A 24,886-nucleotide genomic window follows, 5' to 3' on the forward strand; every position below is an offset into this window, starting at 1 on the left:
GAATGAGAGAAAAAAAAACAAAGAAATCGTCTGTTCCTCTCTAGCATTGGCACCAATCACGCTTTAATATATCCAAGATGGATGTATGACTCCTAAGCTGCCTTAACTATAAAACACTCCCAGGAAAAGCATTTCTGATCTTAATTTGCCTAATTTAAACGAATGTGCACTACCAAATGAAGTCCTCTCAGCAAAGAATTCACCCAGGCTGTGACTCCAATGGTCTTTTAACTTGTAATTTCAAGCCACCGTAAAACAAACCTTTCCACATGCAGTCACACTGTAATAGGTCAATAAAGCTTGTATACTATCATAAAGTTTCTTAATACTTAAAACAATTGCGACCGAAACTAGGATATATATTCAGTATCACACGCTGCTCGTAGCAGCTCAAAGAACATGCGGGGTGGACTTTACTTTCTCCACCCAAAAGTTTCAGAGGAGAAAGATTCCTAGTAGTTCATATACACCTCAAATGAGTCTCAGCTACTTCATGGCGTTTCCACCAAACAGATGGGACTCCTTTTTACCATATAGGAAATGAGATGCAATACATCCTCCGTAGCCAAGCAAGTATAGTAACTCATGAATGCAAACAGGAAACCAAATAAAGAAAAAATGACCATAAACAGCATAGGTATCAATCTAGATCGGAGTCCTAATTTATCAGTGTATACATGCCTATTTACCAGCATTCCTATAGTAGTGAATTCGCAGATAACAAAATCTTTGATATAGCATGGCTGTAGTGAACAGTGAAGGGAAATATGACCATTTAAAATCTTCACAAGGCAAAATAAGCAACATCCCACATATTTGAAGAGAAAAAAAAAAACTCACCCCTGAAGCTACTTCAGGGATTAAGATTCACTGAGCAACAAAGATCAGAAAAATTAACAAGCTAAAGAGTCATATAACATTAGTCAAGAGATACATAGGATACTTAATGTCCTCTTTCAAAACCAATGCGAGATCTACTAGAGCCTCCTTCATAGCCGTCTCGCATGGAAGAGCCTGCACTTGCCTTCATTGTCCCTCCAGAGCCCACTTTTTCCATGGCTTTCTTACCCTTCTTGACCTCTGTCAAGAACTGATCCAGACCAAATGGATCAGCTTCCTCAGCTTCCTTTTCAAACTCAACAGGCCTATCCCTTGGACCACTCCTCTCAGAAGTACCACCAAATGCCTTGTCAGGTTTAAACCTATCAGTTTTCATCATTTTCTCTAGCTGCTCATCTGCACCACCATACATGTCAGAATCCACGTCTTTCTTTGGTCTATAGAGTGTTGAGAGAGTCGGCTGTGCTGTGAACAGACCCTTGTCATAGATGTTGTATTGATCATCAGTTGCAAATCCAGAATCCATTCCTTTCTCCTGGTTAAATAACCTTTGATCATACATCACTTCCCCACCTCTTCCAGCACCAGTAGAAGCCATACCAAGAGCAACCTTCTCACTGATATCTCTATCCCTATCCCTTGTAATCTTACTCTTTTTACCCATGGCGGCATCTTTGGCCTCCAACCTTCTCTCCCTCTCCCTTTCTCTACGTCGTTCTTCACGTATTTTCTCCCTCTGCAACCGCTCCTCCCTTTCTTCCTTTGATTCCTTTGGCATATCCCTTTCTCTCTCCCTCACTGGCTCATAATCCACTCTCATATCAGTATCCACCGCATTTCTGTCAGATGACATTGGAACAGCAGCTGAAGGTGCCACTGTCCCAGTTCTCTCAGAACGAGCTTTAGCAGCCAAAGCTCGCAACTCCTGCTCCTTCCTTTCCTTCTCCTTCATCATCATCTCTTTCTGCACCTTTGATCTCATCGACACAGCTTCTCTAGCCTTCTGCTCTGCAACATACAAAGCCTCAGACAGCTTTGCAAAGTTATCATTAATCTGTACGTCCTGTAAACCTCTTCCATCAGCAGCAAGACGTTTATCCAGTGGGATTGTATACCCTTTCGGATTCTTCCAGTTTGAAATACAAGGCGGAATTTTCCAGTCCTGCTGATCCTTCACAGTCACAGGCCGTGGAGGGGAATGCATCACCGGCACAGGTGGAGACCCTGAAGCTTTCGGGACCCTCTTATGCTTAAACTTGGGAGGCTCAAGAGGATCCACAGGCATCTCCACCATTCTAATTATCCTCTCTTTAGCACCTGAATTAAATGCAGCCGATTGCTGTGAAGGCTTATACTTAATATAATTTGAATCAGAAGACTGTTTAGGAACATTCTTCGGCTGTGCAGCACTCAATCTCACATTCACAATCTTCTCTAAGGCTGCCTTAGTTTCTTGCATTGTTTCCTCAATCTCTTTCTGCCTCTCTTCCTCTTCCTCCTCGTCACCACCCTCTTCCTCACTCCTCAAAATCTTCGGTATCAAATCCTTATGCTGCGAGTAAACAATCTTTTTTGCATTCTCATTCTGCTTAACTATCGCGTCATAAGCCAAATTCCCATGAGCATCAACGGTCACGGGAAGAATCTTCGATCCTGGTTTCGCCCCTTTTACTCTTCCCATACCAAGAGGGTATTGAGCGATATGGATTTCAGGGAAAGCACCTCCATCTCCAAAGTCTTCAACTTTTCTGGGAACAAATCCGGCGCGTTTCATATAAGGCGGTACTGGTTTTGCCTTTATTGCCGTGGAGGATTTCTCTTCCTCCGACGAACTAAACCGTTGTCTAAACCATGGGTCGTTTGCGTGGTCGTAATACGTCGACGTTGAGTTTTTCGCGTCTGGTAGAAGATCCTTTAAAGCCACCATGGCGGATCAAAAGCTACGAGATTTCTGCCTAACAAATAAGCGAATTGAAATTCTAGATTTAACTTCCTTAAATAAAGATTTAAAAAGCGAAGAAAAAAAAAACGCTTCGAAACCATAACTTGAAAACCCTAATTAAAAACGAAAGAGAAAGAGAGGAATACCTTCAAAAGCTCTTACTATCGATCAGGTTAACGATTTGATTAGGAATCGAACTGGACGGCTTCCACTTTTACAATCGAAATTTTGCTATGTCGGCTGTTGAAAGGGAACCCGGGAGAGGATTAGAATTAAAGGGTCAGCCGCGCTGATAAAGGGCAAAATAAACCCCAAATGGTTAAGGTTGACACGGGGACACTGAGATTAAGTACGCTTGGATTTAATTATCTATTTATAAATAAGGAACACATTTAAAATATATTTAATTTATTGTGTGAATTGAATTTTCATGTTTAAATATTTATCAATTTATTATAATTAATAATTAAATATTATTTTAGTTTTATATAAATAATTTTCAATAATTATTTTAAAAGATTTTTTGAATTTTATAAAAATAATAATGTAAAACGTCAAAACATTAATTTTATAAGATAATACTTTAAATTAAATTTTAAATTTTATTTAACTTTTTTATTTTGATAAATGTTATTAATATATTGTATCTATTTTAAAATTAAGTTTTGTGACACCAGAATGATGTGACATTAACAAGTGAATTTTCGATTTGATTTGGATGTTTTAAATTGTTCATGATTGACAATATAATTAATGATATGTATTTAATTATAATTAAAAATTATAGATAATTTTAGATATTATTAGTATTTTAAAATTAGATGTTAATTATAGATTGTATTTGCATGATAATAATTTTATGTATGTTATTTATATTAAATTTTATTATATTTGATATTATTATTATTTTGTTATAATTGTTTTTATAATTATTAATTTTAAAATTGAATAATAAAATTATATTTAATTATAAATATTTAAATTTAATAGTGTTAAATGTGTTAATCATGTTAGGAAAAAAAATATTTAATTGTGTTTATTAATAATGTCATTTCGTATAAAAAATCTTGACATGTTTAATAAATATATTAATTATGTTGTATTATATGATTTTTAAATATATCCATATATGTATTTTTTTTTAGAAAAAATCCTTAGATGTATTTTTAAATGCTAACACAAATAATTATTTGTGTCATATTTAAGTTTAATTTTATCATATTTTATGTGTTAATCGTTTTGACACAATTAATACGTAAAAACAATAATTACCAAATCTAAGTTAAGACACTAAACTTTATACAAACTGAGTTGTAATATTAGGCCCTGAAAGCTTTTTTGATAATAGAATATTGGGTTGCTCTGGTGTTAACCATGGTGAATTAATTAGGCTCAGGATAATATTTCGAAAGAGTTACACTAAATGAATTTATATTTAAAAAAAAATATTAGGAACAAGAGATAAATTTTTAATTAAAAGTTCAGATATATTAAACTTTATTGGATCAGTATAAGTTCGTGATTAAGTGTCCAACTTATATTAAAAGGGTAAATGAAATGGCTTTGTTATTTTTCATACGATCATATTAAAAAGCTATAATTTGTGCTTTAAATTTCAACTTGCTTCTCATAATAAATCCTATTTTTCATTTTTTAAAACAATCAGTCATCAATAAGATATAGCTTTTTCAATTATTTTGATTTTTTATTATTTATAAAATAAAATTTAAAATTTCATATTTTTTATAAAAAATTATTTAATACTTAAGAATCTTTAAATTATTTTAAAAATTAAATAAAATATTATTTATATTATATTTAATTATTTTTATATTTGTAATTATCAATTAAATAATTTTTTATTAATAATAATTAATTAATTATTATTAATTAAAATATCTTTATCATTTTATATATACGTAATATCAATATAACTAAAGTAAATAATAAAAAGTATTATTTTATAATATAATGATTTATTAAAATGTGTCAAAATGTTACATCAATGTCACTTCACATAAAAAAGACAAATAATTTTTTTATTAATTACAATTAATTAAAAGTTAATAGTAAAAGTTTAATATTAAAATATATAAATTTAATCAAATATAATAAAAAATAATTTTTTTAATAATTTAAAAATCTTTTAAATATTATGCTAAAAAATATTAATAAAAAAGACATAAATTAGTTATGAATCCATAGCTACAAATCCAAAAGGTGAAGTAGAGGTGTAAATATGGGCTGACTCGGTCCAATTCGGTCTAAGCTCTTATGAGTTAAAAAAATATGAATTGGGTTGGGTAAACTCATTTTTTACATGAATCATCAAAATCTCAGCCCAGCCCACTTCTTACTAATCCACGAGCTGGGTTGAGCTAACTCATTTTTTTCAAAAATATATTTTTATAATTATATCTAACAAATATTCTATCAATAAAATTGTTATATGATTTAATTCATAAATCTAATAATAAAAAAATATTACAAATAAATAAATCACATCAAATATAAATAAATAAATAAATTACATAAATAAAATTTAAAATTTTAAAAAAATTTAAAATTTTAACACAAACTACTATTTCATAAACATAAGTATAGAATCAAATAATAGAAACTTCATAACTCATTTATATCCTCTTCAATCCTCATCTTTAAGCAAAATATTTAAATTTTGTTTAGATAGCAATGATGTATCAAGGTCTGAATCATTATCAATTTATCATATAATATTTATTACTATAAAATAAAAAAAGATAATAAGTTTTAATTTAAATTAAATTTATTAATTTGATAAGTAAATATTAAAGACACTAAAATATATAAAATAAGTAATACCATTAATAACTAAATTATTAATTTTATATAATTAAATATATAAAATTATTAATTTTTTTAAGCTACTGAACTGGCCCGTCTCAACTCACCTCATCCCATTGTTTTTATGGACTAGTCTATTTAGACTCGATTTTAATATAAACCTAAATTTTCAAATCCAACTCATCCTATATTCAATAAAAATAATTCGACAAAAAAGACCTAGGTCTAAGGTGAAGCACCCGAAAAAGAAAAAAAAGACAAAAAATATTTTTTTCCTCCATTGAGTTAAAAGCTAAAAAACAAAACGCCATTTGCATTGTTAGCAAGTCAAATAACGTTAAGCCACGTGTCAAACACACCCAACCTAGCCAATCAAAGGTCCATCCCAAAGAACAATAACCTCGCGCCACGTGTAAATCTAAGGTCAATATCGTCATTATGATCCCACATAAATTACCCCGCACCGTCATTTCAGAGCAGGGACAGTTTCGTAGTTCCTTCATTCCTTCTTGCTTCCTACAAAGTCTTCTCTCTTCAGTCTACTCAAAACACACCTACAACGGCAACGCCTAAACCCCCTCCGCGGTCTCTCTCTCCCCCTCTCTTTGTCTTTTAGCATCGGACCGTTGATTGGCCGTAAATGTCGGCGCCAGAGGCCTCATCCGCCGCCGTCCCAACGCTAATGACCAACAACACCTTACGAAACGCTTTCGGCGGCGTTCTCTCTTTCTTCATCCTCCTTCTTATCGCAGTTCTCGCTTTCTCGATCCGTCTTTTCTCCGTAAGATCTTTCATTTCCCGCGCTTCTACAATCTTCTAGATCCGATCTGTAATATTCTTATCAAAAATTGATTTTCGCCCCTTTTTCGCCGCTAAGAAATAAAAAATATAAAAATGAGCTGAAAATTGACTCGCATATTTGAACTTTAGTATTTTCTATTTAATGATTGCCCAATTTGAATCCTCCTCTGTTTGGATGATGATAAAATGGGAGGGAATGTGAAGGAAAATGATTTTTTTTCTATTGTTGCAAATGAGCTGCTTAACTATGTAAAATTCACGTGGACTTATCTATTTTCAGGTTATAAAATACGAGAGTGTTATTCACGAGTTCGATCCTTACTTTAATTATCGAGTCACTCAGGTCAGTTGACCCACACTCCCCTCTCATTTACAATGTATTGCCATTTTTAGTGCCTTTCTATCTGTATCGGTAGTTTTGTCAATTTTTTCCGTGTCTTAAGCTGCATATAAAGATGATGTGGTTGTGTTGGTGGTTTCAGTTTCTTACAAAGAATGGGATATATGAATTTTGGAATTGGTTTGATGATCGAACCTGGTAATTCCCCATTGGTAGTTAATTTATGATGTTTACAGTTTTAGCTATGTTATTACTTAAGATTTCTGAATAGAATGTGTTTGTTTTTGTTATACTCAAGGTACCCTCTTGGGCGTGTGATAGGTGGAACTGTTTACCCTGGGTTGACTTTGACCGCTGGTACCATATGGTGGTATGTTTTCATGAAAGTTTATGGGGAAAAAAAACTATTTCGATTAAATTTTGCTAATTTCTTTATCGTATAAATTTGCCATTGCTTGCTTTTGACTTGTTTCTCTTTTCCCTGTTTTCTTCAGGTTGTTAAATTCTTTAAATATTCCACTGTCTGTGGAGACCGTTTGTGTTTTCACTGCACCTATATTTTCTGCTTTTGCGTCATGGGCAACATACCTTTTAACTAAGGTCAGTCTTTATACTGCCCTAAATATATGTGTTTAGTTAGTTGTTTTTATAGTTGTCAACCTTAAATTTAGTGTTAATATTGTATTGCCTCTTCCATAGGAAGTTAAGGGTGCTGGTGCTGGACTGACAGCTGCTGTACTTTTGGCCATGGTAGGTCATGCAAGAGATATCTGTAGCATTATCAGTGTTCATTCATTCATTATAATTATTTTAAACTTCGAGTTTGAACAGTAGTGGTTGATCATTCCACGCTGCTGCTTTGATACGTAAAAGTTACTATTGTTTTTCTACCAGTCTGTATATGTGTCTCTGTTGACAATATTTGGCAATGCCTCTTTTCTATATCAGCTTATAGTGCTAACATGTCTTTTGACTGACATCTCTGTTCAATTCATTTATGTTCTTATTTGCAGGTACCATCATATATCTCTCGTTCTGTGGCTGGTAGCTATGACAATGAAGCTGTAGCAATATTTGCTTTGATCTTCACTTTCTATCTTTATATAAAGGTTAGAATTTATTGCAGTGAATTCATTTAATTTCCTACAATTTTATGCTTGAGGAACAGTCACATCTAATATACTGGTGATAGTTTGTCATCTTTTATAGGTAAGCTGCTTAGTTTTTTTTTTGGAGTTTCCTTTCATTAGTTATTTTCTTATCTGACTATTCTCTTATTTATTATTGGTCATTTGCAGACACTAAATACTGGATCCCTATTTTATGCTACCTTAAATTCAATTGCATACTTTTATATGGTAGGCTTCTTGTGCTAATTTTTATCTATGTTCTTATTTCACTTATTGTTTATTTTTTTAAGTTAATTATTTTGTGTTCCAGGTCTGCTCTTGGGGAGGGTACACGTTCATTATCAACCTCATTCCAATGCACGTGCTTTTATGCATTGTAACTGGTCGCTATTCTTCGCGATTGTACATCGCATATGCTCCTCTTGTAAGTACCTGCATCACTTAAGAAGCTTCAATTATTAGTCAATAAACAGTAGGAATATCTTCTCAAAGAAAAAAAACAGTATATGTGTTTCAGTTTGCTATTGAAGAATTCATGCTAACAGTTGTCAACAATGATTAGCATTTTGCAATGATGTTTTTGTGAAAAACTGGGAGGTTTTGTTGAGTTAAACAGACCGAGGAAAAGTAAAAACATCATTTAGGAGAGATTAGATTGATTGGCAATGTGCAGAAAATTATATATTTTACTGAAGTCCTAAGTGTTTGCGCTTTTTTGTCTATTATATGGATGCTCGAACTTGTTGGGCATGCATGCATGTATTCCATTTAATTTTGATCTTCACTTTGTCTCTGAGGATAGGTCATTCTACTAATAAGGGTCTGTTAGAGTCTTCCCTCTCACTTAATGATGGTGGTGTGTTTAAGAATGTACTTTTTTTTCTTGAATAGAGGACAGAAATCTTTTTAGAGATTCTATTTAGACTTTCTTGATTTTAGTTGAAATTTTAAGTGTTTGGCTGCAGGTTGTTCTGGGAACATTGCTAGCTGCTTTGGTGCCTGTAGTTGGGTTTAATGCTGTCATGACTTCAGAACATTTTGCATCATTTTTGGTGAGCTTTTTTCCTGAATTGTTGGCTGCCTCTTATATTCTCTTATTTTTCTTGTTGCAATTCATTTGCATTGTTAATCTCCAGTAGTTATAGTCCTGGCTTTTTAGTTTTGGGGTAACTGTCAAAAACCTTAATCAACTGTGTCCTAGTCAGTTATTTGATGCTAGCATTTCATGTTATAAACTGTTTCACTTAAGGAGCTGTAGATGTATGACCAGCTATTGTGTTTTAAATGCCCAATGACATTACTGGTTCATGGAGGTGTTTTCAGGGTCTAGAACAAGAGACAAATAAAAAAGGGAAGTGTTTGAAATCTTGTTAGTGTATAACAATAACATCAAGATGTCCCCAATTCCTCACAGCATTATTCAGATTGCCAAAATGCTTTATCTTTTTCTTTTTCTTTTCGCTCCCCCCCCCCCCAAAAAAAAAAACCTTATTTTAATTCTTGGTTCATATGATGCTACTCCTTGCTCCTTGACATAATTTTGTTTTCCCCATCTGCAGGTTTTCATTATTATCCACGTGGTGGCTCTTGTGTACTATATCAAGGGGATTCTCTCTCCCAAAATGTTTAAAGTTGCTGTGACACTTGTTATATCTGCTGGCCTGTAAGCTTTCCTTCTGGTCCTGTAATATTTTCAGGGAAACATGAATTAATGTACTAATGGCAACTAAGAACAGAATATATTGAATAGATTGTGAATTAATGTTTCTTATTAATCAATTCAGCATACATTGAAAAATAGAATTGTATTCATTGTGCACTTGCTTATGATTTTGAGATAAGCATATGAATAACATGGAGGATAAATGACCTCATACCATTCTATTCTCAGGGCAGTGTGTTGTGCTGTGATAGCTGTTCTTATAGCTTTAGTAGCTTCCAGTCCAACAAAGGGATGGAGTGGACGAAGCTTAAGTCTGCTTGATCCGTAAGTACCTAACTCATTCCATTATCTTACATGTGAATGTGCTCTGTGTTAATGACGAGCAGTGGAGGAATTGCAGTAAAGGATGGTACAGTTTGATGCACCTTGAAACTGAAATTAACCTGACATTTTGGTTAGGTGTGGATCTAATTTTGAAGGGCTTTTTGTGCTGTGCAAATTCTTAAAACCTAAGACCTAAATGAGATGCCAGAAAACTATTTGATCTTTTTAGCACTCTGTGGGTTGCCCATGCAAACAATATTTTCTGTTGTAATACCCTGTGTCATTTCTTCAGTCATAGTTCAGATTAGCTGTGTTAACTTTTTTCTCCCTTTTCTTTTTACTGCAATTTTTACAGAACTTATGCAAGCAAATATATACCAATCATTGCTAGTGTTAGTGAACATCAACCGCCTACTTGGCCATCTTACTTCATGGACATTAATGTTTTGGCATTCTTGGTTCCAGCTGGTATCATTGTAAGTCTCAAGCTTTTGGAACAGTTTTGGCATTTTACCTGTAACTTATATGTTTATGCAGTATAATCAATAATTTACTTATATGTTTATGCAGTATAATCAATAATTTTTCTTTCCTCTTGTTGGCAGGCATGCTTTTTGCCTTTATCAGATGCTAGCTCATTTGTGGTACTCTATATTGCGACATCTGTATATTTCTCTGGAGTGATGGTAAGGGGAATATGGACACAGTCAATTTCAAGTCATTGCTCTCCATTCCTTTCCCTAATCAATGTGAGCCACTTATGGTCTAATTATACAGGTACGCTTAATGCTTGTTCTTGCTCCAGCTGCTTGCATCACATCTGGAATCGCTCTCTCCCAAGCTTTTGATGTTTTCACCAGATCAATCAAGTTTCAGCTACCTGGACTATCAAGCAATACTGAAGTTGATGTAAGCAGGCTTCTATTTATCTATACTAGAAGTTTATACTCTGCCAATCATTTGATGAGGTTATTCAGCTACAGGACTAAAAATTCCTTTCTGCTGCTTCTGATCATTAAGGCAGGGGAAACTAGTTCTGCTACCAAGGAAGCCCAAAATGATGCAGTAAAGACAGAAAAAGCTGAGGAGACATCAAAGGATCGCCCATCAAGGAAAAGCAAGAAGAAGGAAAGGGAGCATGTGGAAAAACCTTCCACCAAGACCAAAGCTGAGAAGAAGAGGCTTCTGGCTTTACCTCTGGAGGCATCTGTGATTTCTCTTCTCCTACTTGTCTTCCTGGGTGCATTCTATGTGGTACTTTATGTTTCCTTTTTATATCCTTTACTTGCTTGGTTTTGCCTGTGTTGTGCTTATAGAAGTTATATATCACTTAGTAGACTGTTATGGCTGTGATATGATGTTGATCTGTAACTTCTGAGAGATTTTTCTGGTTGTAAAGAAGGATTTGTGTAGTTAGCATTTTTCTTACCTTTTCTAGGTGGATATATGTTATCATCAGCTGGTTGTAGAACCCACACTAGGTATATAAGCTCAGCACTGGAAGGATGGGGGAAAAGAGCAAGAGCAAGTGGTTTAAGTTGATACCTCAACTGAAGGTTTTATGAACATTGCAATTAGAAAAACATATCCTTTCTGCTTTTCAGTGATCTTAATAGGTTTGACAAAGCTACATATATTAGAGTTTGAATTAGCTCCGGCATTAATAGGTTGGCATGACTGTTGCAAGAGTCCTAAGAATGTGTGCTGACAGATAATATAAAAGGTATAAATTGTAATACTTTTCAAAGGCATCCTCTGATTTTTTCAACATTTGGAGGAATGGATTACTTATTTGTAAAGATTGTGTTTTTTGAATGATTGGAAATAATTCAGCATCATCTCGATGAGCTATAAGTTTAGAGTGATATAAGGCAAATGTAAATCTTTGTTGCTTTCTTCTCATATGTTGCAATGCTGTTTTCATGTGGAATAACGGTTGCCTCCTTTGTTCTTTAGTCTTGTTTCAGATGTGTCATATTAAAAGTTCTTAAATGATAGGTAGTGATGATTATAGCATTAAAGATGGTGGTCTCTTCTTTTTTTTGGCAATGAATTTGGCTACCTTTATGAGTCCTACCATGAACGTAGTAACTAGAATGCAAAGGCTAATTGCTGCTCTGTTTGAAACATGTATTTATCTCAATGGGAATTAATACCCTATGTCTAGTTTTATTCCTTCTTGTATCGACGAAATTTCCTTGTAGACCCATTTCTTTCTTGTTTCTTTTATGTTGTTTTAATTGTAAAAGGCCTCTCACCACTGTTGCACTTTACTTTGCAGGTTCATTGTGTTTGGGCTGCAGCAGAAGCTTATTCAGCTCCCTCCATAGTTTTAACATCTCATTCACATGATGGTCTACATGTTTTTGATGATTTTAGAGAGGCTTATGCATGGTTGCGCCATAATACTGATGTTGATGATAAAGTAAGTTTTCAATGTGGGTTTTCTCCACTCTTAGCTTTTCTGGATTTTGAACATATCTTGTTTTCTTAGCTTTGGAGTGTGATTTTAGGAAGCAGTCTGTTGGGCAGGAAGATTCTCTTGATACCTGTATTTTTGTAGAATAAATAATGGAAAAAGAAATTTTCAAGCTGTGTGGTCAATGTTGATATGTTGAGCATATAATGGGTTGGCTCTGATTCCTTATTGGTGGTATTTGTGCTGATTTATGTGTTTTCCTCTTACTGCTTCTGGGCATGGATTTGTAGCAGCTGACTCTTTTGTTGAATTTAATTTATTGTAACCTATTCAGTTGGCAAAATAAAGTATAGTTTTGACAGTGCTAAGTGAAACTCCTGGCAGGTTGCATCATGGTGGGACTATGGTTACCAAACGACTGCTATGGCTAACCGCACTGTCATTGTTGACAATAATACCTGGAATAATACTCATATTGCAACTGTTGGTACTGCCATGTCTTCTCCTGAAAAGGCAGCTTGGGAAATCTTCCACTCTTTGGATGTAAAATACGTTCTCGTCGTCTTTGGAGGTTTGCTTTCTTCTTTGTTTCTTGGGTCATGCTATCTTAAAATATTATTCTTCTGACAATTTACTTCACATCTTAGGCCTCGTTGGCTACCCGAGTGATGACATTAATAAATTCCTATGGATGGTTCGTATCGGAGGTGGTGTGTTTCCCCATATCAAAGAACCTGATTACCTTGTAAGTTTTTTGAGTGAAAATACTAAGAATATTTGTATCTTAAAGTATGTGCATGTCAAAAATGCAAACTAATCAGGACAAAGTAAGAAAGAATTAGTGAATACTATATGGATTTCTTGGCGATAAGATGTTGCTGCATTAAGTTAAGACTGGATATTCTGGTTTTGGCTAAGAAATCAGATGATAATTAAGGTTCCTTCATGTGTAATTGATTTCACTCATAAATAATTATTAAATGTTCTTTTAAAAAAAATATAATTATTAACTGTTCTATAACTTGGCTTCTGACTACAGAGAGATGGTCAGTATCGGATTGATTCCCAGGCCACTCCAACTATGCTAAATTGTCTCATGTACAAACTCTCATATTACAGGTCTGTTTTAGCTATTAATGTTTCTGAATTTATATGTCATGGTTCTGGTAAATTTTGTACTTACCTTAATTACTTTATCCCATAATTACTTATATGCAGGTTTGTGGAGACAGATGGGAAAGGTTTCGATAGAGTTCGGCGGACAGAAATTGGAAAGAAATATTTTAAACTTACTCATTTTGAGGAGGTTAGATGATCTTTACTTTTCATTGTGATTCAATTAGCACATGTGCATCATGAAGTTTTTGCCAATAGTATTTGTTCATATAATCTCACCATGATGCATGTAATTTATTGGCCTAAATTAGCAATCTTGTGGCATACTTATAAAATGTTAGAAACTCCATCTTTTGCTTTTGGCGTGCTGATGCATGTGGATTAAAGATGTGCCGCTCTGATTATTTGATATTTGACCAATAGAATTCCCAGGATGTTGATATTATAGTATACATGGTTACATCTTTTCTTTTTTTTTTCATTTATAGGTCAACTACTGGTGGATGACTACTGATGATTAATTTTTCTCTATTTAAGTATTTTCCTGATTAGATTTCTCTGGCTTTTTCTCAATTTAGGTATTCACAACTCATCATTGGATGGTTCGGATATATAAACTGAAGCCTCAAAAGAACCGGATTCGAGGAAAGACAAAGAAATCAAAATCGGTACATGTAGTCGAGAGATTATCTCAATTATCCATATACACACACACAGATAATTATTTCTTTCCTCTCTCTGTTTTTTTTTTTGGTCTTGTGTGCCGGAAGATCTAATCTGGTGTTCACCTCTACGATGTTTTTAATTTCATGTATTTGCAGAAAACTAGCTCAACAAGCAGCTCAAAAAGAAGCGGTACGAGAAAGAAGAACCCATGGCACTAAGAAACAGATTATTTTTATAAAGGATGGTGAATTATGTGTAACTCATAGAACTTGTACGGGGGAGCCTTTTTAGAGAGGGGATTATTCAGGCATGGTAATGGTAGGTGATTTTCCTTTGAGAAAATACATTTTATACATGCAATTCAGTCAAAAAGATTTTGCAGGCTTCGCTTCCGCTTTGTAATCTGTACTAAATGATTATCATAATGTTTAACACAGTTTTCGGGGGAAAGGAAGCACAAAATCAATTTTGCATTTCTTCCATCCTTCGGCTTGGTGCCATGTGCTACGACTGGGCCACCAAAAGACAAATTTAGTTAGAAAAAGAAAGACAAATCAATGATCCAACAATTACCTAGAAAGTTATTAGAAACTTCCTTGAATAAACAGTCCGGCACCACCTAACTACAAATAATCTTCTTCTATATACATCCTCGTCGCTTCCTTCGTTCCTTCATGATAAATCCACTAATAATCTTGAGCTTCGCAGATTCTAATAGCATTGTCTTGTGGTGCAGGTACTTCAATTTTTTCCTTATGGGAGAATTGTTGTGAAAGGCTATCACTCACTATTTACTTGTAGTATCTGATCCATATTCATCATTTTTAACGTATGCAGAGGAAGCCGTTTCAAGATATTCATCATTTTCTACATATGCAGAAAAAGTCGTTTCAAGAAAATTATACAAGTATTTGAAGTCCGCCCGATGTTATATAATGATGGAGAAATCGGTTTGTGAAATAACTAAATCTAAATATTATAAGCTTCTTTAATTTTTTAAAATTAAAAAACACTAAATAAAAGTTAATGTCTAAACCTTTGTGTTTATTCATGTTTTTCTTTCCATTCCCAATTTCCCATAGAAGAAGTAAATTGTTTACACATACAAATGGAAAAGGTTGGGCCAATCTTCCGACCGTTTACTTGCCCAAATACTACAATCTCTCTTGGTTGCTTTCTATTGTAGGCACCACGAAATTTCCTTTGCCTTAACTGTTTTTCAACGGTTATGGCATTTACCCTTTCACTAAAATTTGGGTGATAATGACATGACACCTTTTTTTTTTACTTCTTCTTTACATTCGTCGCCGGTGCTGTTGCGTAGTGTGCCAAATAATGTCTCCCATTTGAACAATGAGCTTAAATTACATCACAACATCTCTTTCAGCACTTACATTAGCTTCAGCCACTGGAAACAACAGAGATTTTTGGTCAACTGTTTTGGAGGTAGTCATCTCTTAGCCATCAAATTTCAAATTTATGCAGCACTCGGGCTTAAGCTTATTTAACCACTTGAACTTAGCTTAAGTGACAAAGGTGAGATGAGATTTTTAGGTTCCAACAGTAATACTCTTTATTGTAAAAAATGAATAAATCAATCAAATTCTGCTGCCCAAAAAACACAAAAATAAAGACACTTGGTATCAATAACTTGCCTCACTTTTGGCAGCGAAGATTCAATCTATAATGGTTGCAAATTGTAAACCTAAGAACTGCATCTTTAACAGAATAGTTGGAAAAAAACCTTGCATTCCATTCAATAAGCAACACAATTCTCCATACAAAGGCTGTTAAACAACCACCATAAAATACAAACACCAATTCATTGAAGCAGAACCAAAACCTTTCAAATTTCCTCAATAAGTTAATCAATCAGACCTTTGTACTTGTATCCTGCAACTTTGGTTTTCACTTGTGGGGGAATAATATTACAAATGGTTAGAGAAGGAAGAATAATCATAATCATATCTATAAAAAAGAATGGCCAAGAACCTCACACTGCTCCAGCCAACAAAAATACTATACAGGTGCCACATAGATTACCTCAGGAGGTATAACTTTTCTAACAACACTCCCACCAAAGGTATATTATCGGGGCTTTAACGCCTATGACATGACAAACTTGGGAAGCTATATGAATCACTTCAAGCTGTTTTTACCAAAAAATTGCATCATTGGACTGTTGTTTTCACCAGAAAAATTGTTAGAGTTTCTTTGGCAAGTTGTAAGTCTTCTTAAGGAACTTTGCTGCTGTCTCATCACTCCGATAACACAAAACTCGCAAGAGTGTGTTTGGTTCAGTTGGACTCCACTGGCCAGAAGTTGGTGGCAGTGGAAGCTTGGATTTAGCGGAAGAACCATAACTCTCTAGAGTCACAGATTTGAATTGCTCAATCAGGCTGCCAGTATCAGTGTGAAATAATGGGAGGACGGCTTTAACTGTTGTCGAAAACTTTTCAATCAAATCAGTAGGAAGTCCATCACCATTGGACCAAAATAAATCAGTGAGGAACTTAAAATCCTCTGCTATTAGTTCATAATCTTGCAGACTGAAAGCACGAGCAGGGCCTCCGGCAAGTAAAACTAGCAGGAGACCATCAAAAGAAGCTCTCGTTACATCTGTAATAAGTCGTGTTCTGACTCTGTCATGCACCGTTAATGAAATAACCTCCAAATAATGCTCAAGCTCCTGAAGAAAAGGTTCAATCCTAGAAGATGAAACTTCCCCAACATACAAGCCGTCCCAAAGAACATGACTTAAATCATGGAAGATGACCCTATAGGCTGTCGCCTCACACAGTAGTTGGATCCCTTCCACACAAGTAGCAGTTGAAAGTTCAAATGCTTTCCCCATCCAGTTGGCAACATTGTCAACATGAGTGGATTCAGAATTTCTAAGATAGCCAATAACTCTTTTTGCCAAGACATCCAACTCAGTTCGAATATGCTGCAGAGTATTAATACGACAACACAGCTGGGGTATGCCAAAGGAGCCATTGCTATTTGTAGTCCCAACCTGAGATTTCTTACTCTGTGCTATTTGAAACTTTTCTTTTTTCTTAAATACACCAGGAAATTTGGCCCTTGTTGAACATCTGGTCAATGCAGGCATTGAGGGAACAAAAGTACTTCGGTTCCCTGTAGATCAGAAGATAGTGTATTTTCCTTTTAGTTTTAGTCAAAATTGATAATATAGGAGGAAGAAGAAAACAATCTATGTGTTGGCCTTCTCTAGGCCATGTGATACGTACCACAGCCAGACTTTGCCTTTGATATATAATGTTGAAGACATCTGTCAATACCAGTTGTTAAATCAGGAAGCAAAGCAGCATGCATCGGTATTGGTAACAAAAAGAATGCTTCTAAAGCTTCATCTACAATTCGCAAAACTTCAACAGCAGAAGGAGCAAATCGCTCTTTATTGGCTCGTGGATCCCACACCTAGAGGGAGATGATAAATAGACATGCATAGCAGTTAATGGTCTGTATAAACAACTGAAAATGAGATTTAAGCCACGGCAGTATAAGCTACAAACATAAACAAAATCTTCCCACTAAAGAGCTTCATCTTCAGCTCTTCTATTATAGTAAGAGGAATAATATCCTCCTAGGCTTGAAGAATGACATAAGAATATTTCATCTCAACCAAACCACCATCAAGTTATTAAAGAAAAGGAGCAAAAGCTACATACCTCTTGTTGCAGATTCCTGTCAACCCATTCCTTCAGTCTATCTAGTCTTGTCTTTATCCATGATTTAACCAGTTTGGAAATTACGGATTCAGCCTCATAAGGAGGCATCTCCCTTATGATTGACTTTCCACCATCCTCACTGTCTACTGAATTTTCAACTGCAATTTGCACCAGATCTTTCTCCAATTTGTCAGCAGCTCTCAGCACTTGTAGTATATCTGGTGTCAATTCACCAATGCCAGAAACAAATTGCTTCAGTTCATTCCCATAGCAGGAATGAAGAGTGGCTACAGCTACACCGGCTGCAAGAGGATGCCACCTCTTTAATATTGGACTAAATATTGCCTTCTCACTGAAAGCCAGAGTACTGACATCCTGTGCAAGGATGGAAAGGAAAGGAAGCTGATTTTGCTGGTTCTTAGAAGAACGTTTGCCAGACTTCACCTTCTCCTTTATCTGTCTAAATACATATCAACAGACAGAACCTTGAGTCATCTTTTTGACAGAAATTTAACAGACAAACTTGGTCTAAATACATATTTCAAAAAAGGAAAAAAGAGCTTGGTCTAGAATCATAATTTAAGAGCTAATGAAACAACCAAGATCATGGTTTAGCAAGAAGAAAAGATGATGCTTGAAGAAGACAACACAACAGGAAAATTTTCATACTTAAGATGCCAGCAGAAAGTTGCAAATACTAAAAACCTTTCTATTATACAGAAAATGTCAAAATGAATTTACTAAACATTCATATGCAGGGACATTATGCTGAAATAATGGAAACTTGCCTGACCAAATGCAGTGCGGAGTGATGATCTTATGTATGTATCAACTCTCTCATGAGCCACATCAATTTCCTTTTTCTTCCTACGATACTCCTGTGAGATATCTTCAACCATTATCTTTGCTGATAGAACCCCCATAGAAACAACGCATTCCATTGACTCAGTGTTATCACTATTATAATAATTGTGGTAGGCCAGAAGCCTTTTCTCAGCCCAACCTAAGATTGCACTCAAAGTAGCACTCAATATCTTGGAATAATCTGGATCTTTCATTGCCTTTGCATCCTTTTCAACTTCCATCAATAGATTATTAGCAGCAAACAACAGATCACCTTCCACTTGACCAGTTGCCACATAACGGTTAAATAAAATCCACAAGAAACAAAGATTATGCAGCATTTGGTTCATTCCAAGGACCACCCATGTCTTCTTTATGAGTTCTAGAACCTCATCAACCTCCTCAATAACAGCTGTTTCATCATTAACATCAAAACAAGCTTCTAACAGCATTTGGTAAATTCTGAGATTGAATGGGAATCCATCTGCCCAGTGGCTGGTCTCGGAAACAGACACATCAAAGGATCTACAGGCCAGAGACAAAACAATGCTCCGGACAGCTTGCATTGATTCACTGTTTTTTCCAGTCTCCAAGGGTTTCTCCAAGGCCCCGCGAATGATCTGTCGTAGTTGCTGCGGAGCAGTATTGGTCTTGTCTAGGGGCAAGAGAGGATGCAAAAGAAGTCCAGCTTCAAGAAGCTTCAGATTTCTCCTCTGCCAAGCTTCATATTCTCCTTGATTTGGAAAATCGGAAGGCTTGAGTTGTTGTAACATCTCAAGAGGCAACACTATTGATTCTATCCGTCTCCCAAGCTGATATAAAGACAAACAAAAACCCAAAAATTAATATGAGTATACTGTAACTAAAATAAGAAATATTGTCCAGCAAAAAATCATTTAAAAAAAAACACTCAAATTCCATAAACATTGCAATAATCAACAATTGAATTATCCATTTGGGTCCAATACTCATGACTCCAGCATAAGTCACACTACGAAAATTATAAAATCAAAGCCTCTAATTAATTCAGCTTAAAACAAATTGCTACCAAATTGCTCAAGCTTAAACAATCTTTTTCTTTTAACCCAATTCTCCTCTCCATTTAACTATAAAAATAAAATAAAAACAAACAGAAACCTTTTAAAAAAAAAAGGTTGCTTTTCTTAGTAGAATTCAAAAAAAAAAGGTCACTATGCAATTTTTTAACAAACCTGAGCAGCAGCAACTCTCAACAGAGCTCTTCTAACCCTGGAATCCGTTTGCTCTGAAATTCCCATCTGAACCCTCAACATCTCCCCAATCGTAACCGCCTTTTTGACTCGTTCCGAGTCCGACTCACCATTCAACTTCCTCCTCCGCGACGATTTCAACCCCAAAGCCTTCTTCACCTTGCTCGCCGCCGTGGACGTCAACGACCTCTGCAACGACGCCGACGACGTCAACGTCGGCACCAGGGCCGGCGCCTTTTCGGAATTCCTCTCCGACTGTGATATGTAAGTCAGCGGTTTCCCGCCGGAACTCCGACAGGCCCCGACCAGAATCTCGTAAGCCGTCTCCCGGAGCTCCGAATCCGATAAATTCGTCGCCAGCTCCCCCAAAGGACACGTCAGCGTTTCGGTCAAGTAATTAGGCATCGCCGCCGTTTCGTGTAGATGGTTGTGTCGTTTGGCTTGGCTGGGAGTTCTGTCCCTTAATCTATTCGACATGTTGAGAATTCTGGAAACAAAATGAATTAAAAGAGAAAAGGGCTTAACGATGAAGGTTTTAAGGGGTGGTTACTTTACTGTTTCTTATTTTTGTTTGTTTGGATCAGTGAAATTCTTGCTTCACTTTAAAGGAAACGCAATGAAAGTTCAGGGAATGTCATCAAACAGGAAAAAAAAAAAACAAAAGGTTTACAAAGAGAAAAATAGACCGAGTTTTGGACAGTGAAAGGATTTGGTTAAGAAAGAAAGAAAGAAAAAAGTGATTCAATTGGATGAGAAGAAAAGAAAGAAATGATGTGCTCTCTGTCTGGAGGTAGCCGAGTCAGTAGCGCGTGCGGTAAACGGTTATGCTTTTCCTTTTTTTAAAAAAAAAATTGAAAATAATTGCGGACTTTTTCTCTCTTTTTTCGGTGAAAAAAATTTTTGTTGAAATTTCAACGCTATGGAGTTTTTTTAACGTGAAAACATTAAAAAAAAGTATATAAACTACTTAAAAAATTTTAAATAAATTTTCATTTCAATTAGGCTCTTGCATTTTTATTTTAGATCACATAAGTTGTTAGCACTAACAATTCATTAATTATTATTAATCAAACATCATTTATTATTTTATATTACGTGGTGTCAAAGTGAGATACTAATATGTTTTGATGAATGATATTTTAATTAATGATAATTAGTTAATTTTAATTATAAAAAATTATTTAATATCAAAATAAAAATATAATAATTTAATTTAAATTTTTTAAAAAATAAAATTTATTTAATTATTTTTTAAAACCTTTTACAACATTATGCCATAAAAAAAATTGATAAATTAGTTCGACATTTAATTTACAATTCACATAAATGAGATTTTTGAGATTCAAAAGGTAATGTTAAACTTCGAATCATTCTTATTGGTTTGCTTTTTCTTTATTTCCTTAGTGAGTTGAGAATTGAGACGGAAGAGAGGAAGTTGAAGTGTGAATGTATCGGTGAGTTTTTATTTCTCTTTTATAACCTTTTTATTATTTCATTGATAATGGTGTTACAATATCTTTGAAATGCATGTGTGACCTAAAATTCATCACAAATGGATAACAATTATTTATTTTTATACTTTTTTGGGAGATATATAGAGAGAGGAGATGATTTTTTAAAAAAAAAAAGAAAGAAGAGAAGATACAAAAATTTGTTGTTAGAGTGATATAATTTGTGAGGATTAGTTTTTATCTTGCTTGGTTGCAGTGTATGATTTTTTTTTTTTATAATTAAGAAAAGTAAGATTCGAATCTTGTTTTTTAGATAAAAAGATTATACATTAACTAAAGATCATCTTCTTTAGTTTAAAATATTAACTAGACTTCTATTATACTTTAAAAAAAGGACAATTTTGTTGCTCCTCACTATTTATACATGCACATAATTTGGCATTTTGTATAATAAGAGCTCTTTAATTTTAAATTTATATTTTGCTTGCGTGTCATAGTAGGGTAGTTGTTTTTAATTTTTATTATATATATTGGTATATATAGATGAAATTATGGATACATTTTTCATCATGTGTTAGAGCTTGAGTGACTCACTAGACAAAAACCAACCAATTTGAGTGCAAATTGGTGAGGTGGCATTGATTTTGTAGAGTGTGTTTTGTTTGGACGAATGAGAAGTAGTATTAATTTTGTTTGGTAGTGTTGCAACTTCAACACAACTAACACTGAAATATTAGCTGTCAGATTATATATATAATGAAAAAGCTGCTGCTATCAGTATCTCAAAGGCATGCCCTTTTTTTATTACCCACACAACGACTCCCCATTGCATCTCCTGCCCAATCTATTCTTCACCATAAGACTCTGCATCTTCCAAGTATAACAAATGGATCAAAGTTTTGGTATGATGATATGGGAAAAAGCCAACAGGAATCAGACAAGTTTCCATCGGTTATGAGAAATGCATGGAATATTGGAATCTTAAGACAGAGGAGAAGAAGCGTGAAGAGTTGGGTTCAAGGTGCGCGTGCTTTAGAAATATAAGAATGAGAGTGCGTAAAGTGGGGAAGTGGCATCGACTCTTATCTATCTAACACACACTTTTTTAGCTTTAGAACATCTATCACCCTTTGTTTCCGCCCCATAATCTATCGTTTTATTCCACCCCACCACCCTGGATTCTATGTTTTTTTTTTCCTTTTCTTTTTGGTTAAGACAGATCAGCATGTCTTACCAACTCTTTCACTAAAACGTTTACATGTCTTGATGTCCATTATTTTCAAATAAATTTCATTAATTAATTTTTTTAGTATAATTTTTTAAATTATTTATGAAAATTTAAATAAATTATTATTTTTAATTGAATCTTTATATTTTTATTTTAAGTCAAATAAATTAATTATTAATTAATTATTATTGATCAAAACATCCTTGACTATTTTTGTGTAACATGAAATGTGAAAATATCACGTAGTTACGTTATCATGTCATATCAATATATCGCATCTTCATCTACTATGATATATTAATATGTCATGTCTGCAGTATGTGATATAAAATGACAAGTGATGTTTTGATGGATAATAGTTAATAAATTGTTAGTTATAAAAACATATTTGATTTATAATTACAATATAAAAATTTAATTAATTATAATAAAAATTGATTTATTTAAATTTTCATCAATAGTTTAAGAATTTTTTTAAGTATTATGTCTTACTTTTTTTCACAAATTATTGCCATTCAAATAATATTAGCAACTCTGTTTAATTTCCATTTAGGCTAAATTTTTTGCACCCAAACTATTCTATACAGCTATTTGACCAGCAAGGTTGACTCGTAATTGATGGGGCATTTAAATTTTTACAGTTTTTATTTTATTTTTATATAAAATTTTGCATTTTTTATAGGCTTTTAATTTTTTTTCTATAAGGTTTTTGTTTTGTATGTGCGCCTTTAGATCACGAAGGTGATTTGTGTGCGCTCCAAATGGTTTGGTTAAGCGTTAATTACCCGTTGCATTAATATAATAATGAGTTAATTTTGGTACTAGAAACATAATTGCAGCACCAGAAAGACTTGCTCAAGGCCTCCCAGCAGGCAACACCAAATCTATGATTATGACAGTTTAGACCTTGGAAAATGTCCAAAGTATACAAATTAAACTGCTTGAACGACTATTTCAAAATTATATTAACAAAAGAAAAAAAAAGTATGCAGTGGGATTTAAGTTTTTTTAATTGGGAAATTACAGAAGGGGAAGAAAAACAAAAATAATTGGTGTTTGCTCCAACAGCAAAAAATATTTATTAAAAAGGAAATAAATGTTATTATATAATGTTAAAGAAGGATATCGTGTTTATTTATTTATTTTTTATCATTTTCAACTGTTTACTAAAAGTAAAGAGAGATAGAAAGCTAGGAGGAGTTGCCGTCGGCGACGATCAAAAACATGCAGAGACATCAGATCTGGTTTTTAAGGCCAAATTCGGCCATGAACAGCCTCTTTTTAGACCTTAAACAAGCCAGATCTGTTAATGCCCCATTCCGCCATCTCTAATGGCAGCCGGTGGTGCAACCTTGCCGGCGGGCCCCCTCGTCTCTTCACTTTCTCTTTCTCTTCAGATCAAATTGAGGGTATGGTTGTCCTTTCAATTTCCTTCTCAATAATTACTATCGTTTTATTTCGTTGTTGATAAATGTATTTTAATATGATAGTTGACTCTAAATACTCTTGGTCTAGTGCCCTTTTTTGTAATTCACCCTTTTATTCGTCTGTTTCAATTTTATAATAATAAAAGGAATCTCTAAATTTAATATTTATCTCTGAAGCTGTAACACATATTATTAATCTCATTTAGTGACACAGGATTATATTATTAATTCTAAATATGCTATCCACCTTCAACAATCATTATAATCACACAACATTTGCAATGATATTAATAATTAAAATATTTATAAAAAAGAATATTATAAGAAGTCTTTATAGAACCAATAGTGAAAGATAATATTTTAAATTTATTACGTAACGTATTGTTCTTACCAAACTCAAAATATTATATTGCAGCAAACACACAAATCCGTATATTAATTAACACCTTAACTAGTACTCATAATATTTTTTTAAAAAAAATTGAAATAAATATTTATGGATAGTGGACACTTCCTTATATTTTTCGAAAAATAAATACTACAATAATGTTTTTTTTCTTTAAATAGTGTTTCGATATTGTATCCAAATATTTGATTCAATAGCGAGTGCATAGATTACATAGTCATTATTTAAAAAAAAAATTAACTTGATAGAGTGTGTAATACTCACGCTTATAAGCCTATTAATGTCTTTTTATATGTTCAACATGAAATTTAAAATTGAATACCATGATTTGATATCAATTAACAAGTCTTTTGGGACAGTCCTTTATATCAGCCTAATTAAGAAGCCATCATTAAAGGTAGTGAAATAGAAGTACAAATAAAGCTGAGTTGGAGTTGGGATAAAGCCATAGAAGAGAAGGGAAGAAAAGTACAGAGCAGCTGTAGTAATTGAAAGAACATCTAACAAACAACACCAACTCTTTTGATGAACAGCAAATCCCAATGC

At 33.9% G+C, this 24,886-nt stretch overlaps 3 protein-coding genes across 4 annotated transcripts; 1 reads left to right on the forward strand and 2 right to left on the reverse strand.

The window, feature by feature from the left end:
* On the reverse strand, window positions 745-3,123 carry LOC108663458 (SNW/SKI-interacting protein). 2 transcript variants are annotated; one of them, XM_018127547.1, is made up of 2 exons: window positions 2,929-3,123; window positions 745-2,795 (listed from the first exon to the last, which is right to left on the reverse strand). In XM_018127547.1, the coding sequence occupies exon 2, from the start codon at window positions 2,765-2,767 to the stop codon at window positions 944-946; it is 1,824 nt and encodes a 607-aa protein (XP_017983036.1). In that variant the 5' UTR covers window positions 2,768-2,795; window positions 2,929-3,123; the 3' UTR covers window positions 745-943. The 2 variants fall into 2 exon arrangements, with proteins under 2 accessions (XP_017983036.1, XP_017983038.1); XM_018127549.1 differs by having other exon boundaries at window positions 745-2,791; window positions 2,929-3,122.
* Window positions 6,084-14,537, forward strand: LOC18588531 (dolichyl-diphosphooligosaccharide--protein glycosyltransferase subunit STT3A). Its single transcript, XM_018127546.1, has 23 exons — window positions 6,084-6,386; window positions 6,687-6,749; window positions 6,889-6,944; window positions 7,045-7,116; window positions 7,241-7,346; window positions 7,446-7,496; window positions 7,760-7,855; window positions 8,045-8,104; window positions 8,187-8,300; window positions 8,842-8,928; window positions 9,436-9,539; window positions 9,768-9,863; window positions 10,219-10,339; window positions 10,469-10,549; window positions 10,641-10,772; window positions 10,884-11,117; window positions 12,145-12,288; window positions 12,667-12,853; window positions 12,930-13,027; window positions 13,322-13,401; window positions 13,501-13,588; window positions 13,977-14,066; window positions 14,220-14,537. Exons 1-23 carry the CDS (start codon window positions 6,246-6,248, stop codon window positions 14,280-14,282), a joined length of 2,364 nt encoding a protein of 787 aa, XP_017983035.1. The 5' UTR covers window positions 6,084-6,245; the 3' UTR covers window positions 14,283-14,537.
* Window positions 15,797-20,564, reverse strand: LOC18588532. The gene is made up of 5 exons (XM_007013004.2): window positions 19,811-20,564; window positions 18,545-19,411; window positions 17,757-18,212; window positions 17,316-17,505; window positions 15,797-17,202 (listed from the first exon to the last, which is right to left on the reverse strand). The coding sequence occupies exons 1-5, from the start codon at window positions 20,303-20,305 to the stop codon at window positions 16,268-16,270; spliced, it is 2,943 nt and encodes a 980-aa protein (XP_007013066.2). The 5' UTR covers window positions 20,306-20,564; the 3' UTR covers window positions 15,797-16,267.

Source organism: Theobroma cacao, chromosome 9 (assembly GCF_000208745.1).
Source record: "Theobroma cacao cultivar B97-61/B2 chromosome 9, Criollo_cocoa_genome_V2, whole genome shotgun sequence".
In the NCBI taxonomy this organism is placed as follows: domain Eukaryota; kingdom Viridiplantae; phylum Streptophyta; class Magnoliopsida; order Malvales; family Malvaceae; genus Theobroma; species Theobroma cacao.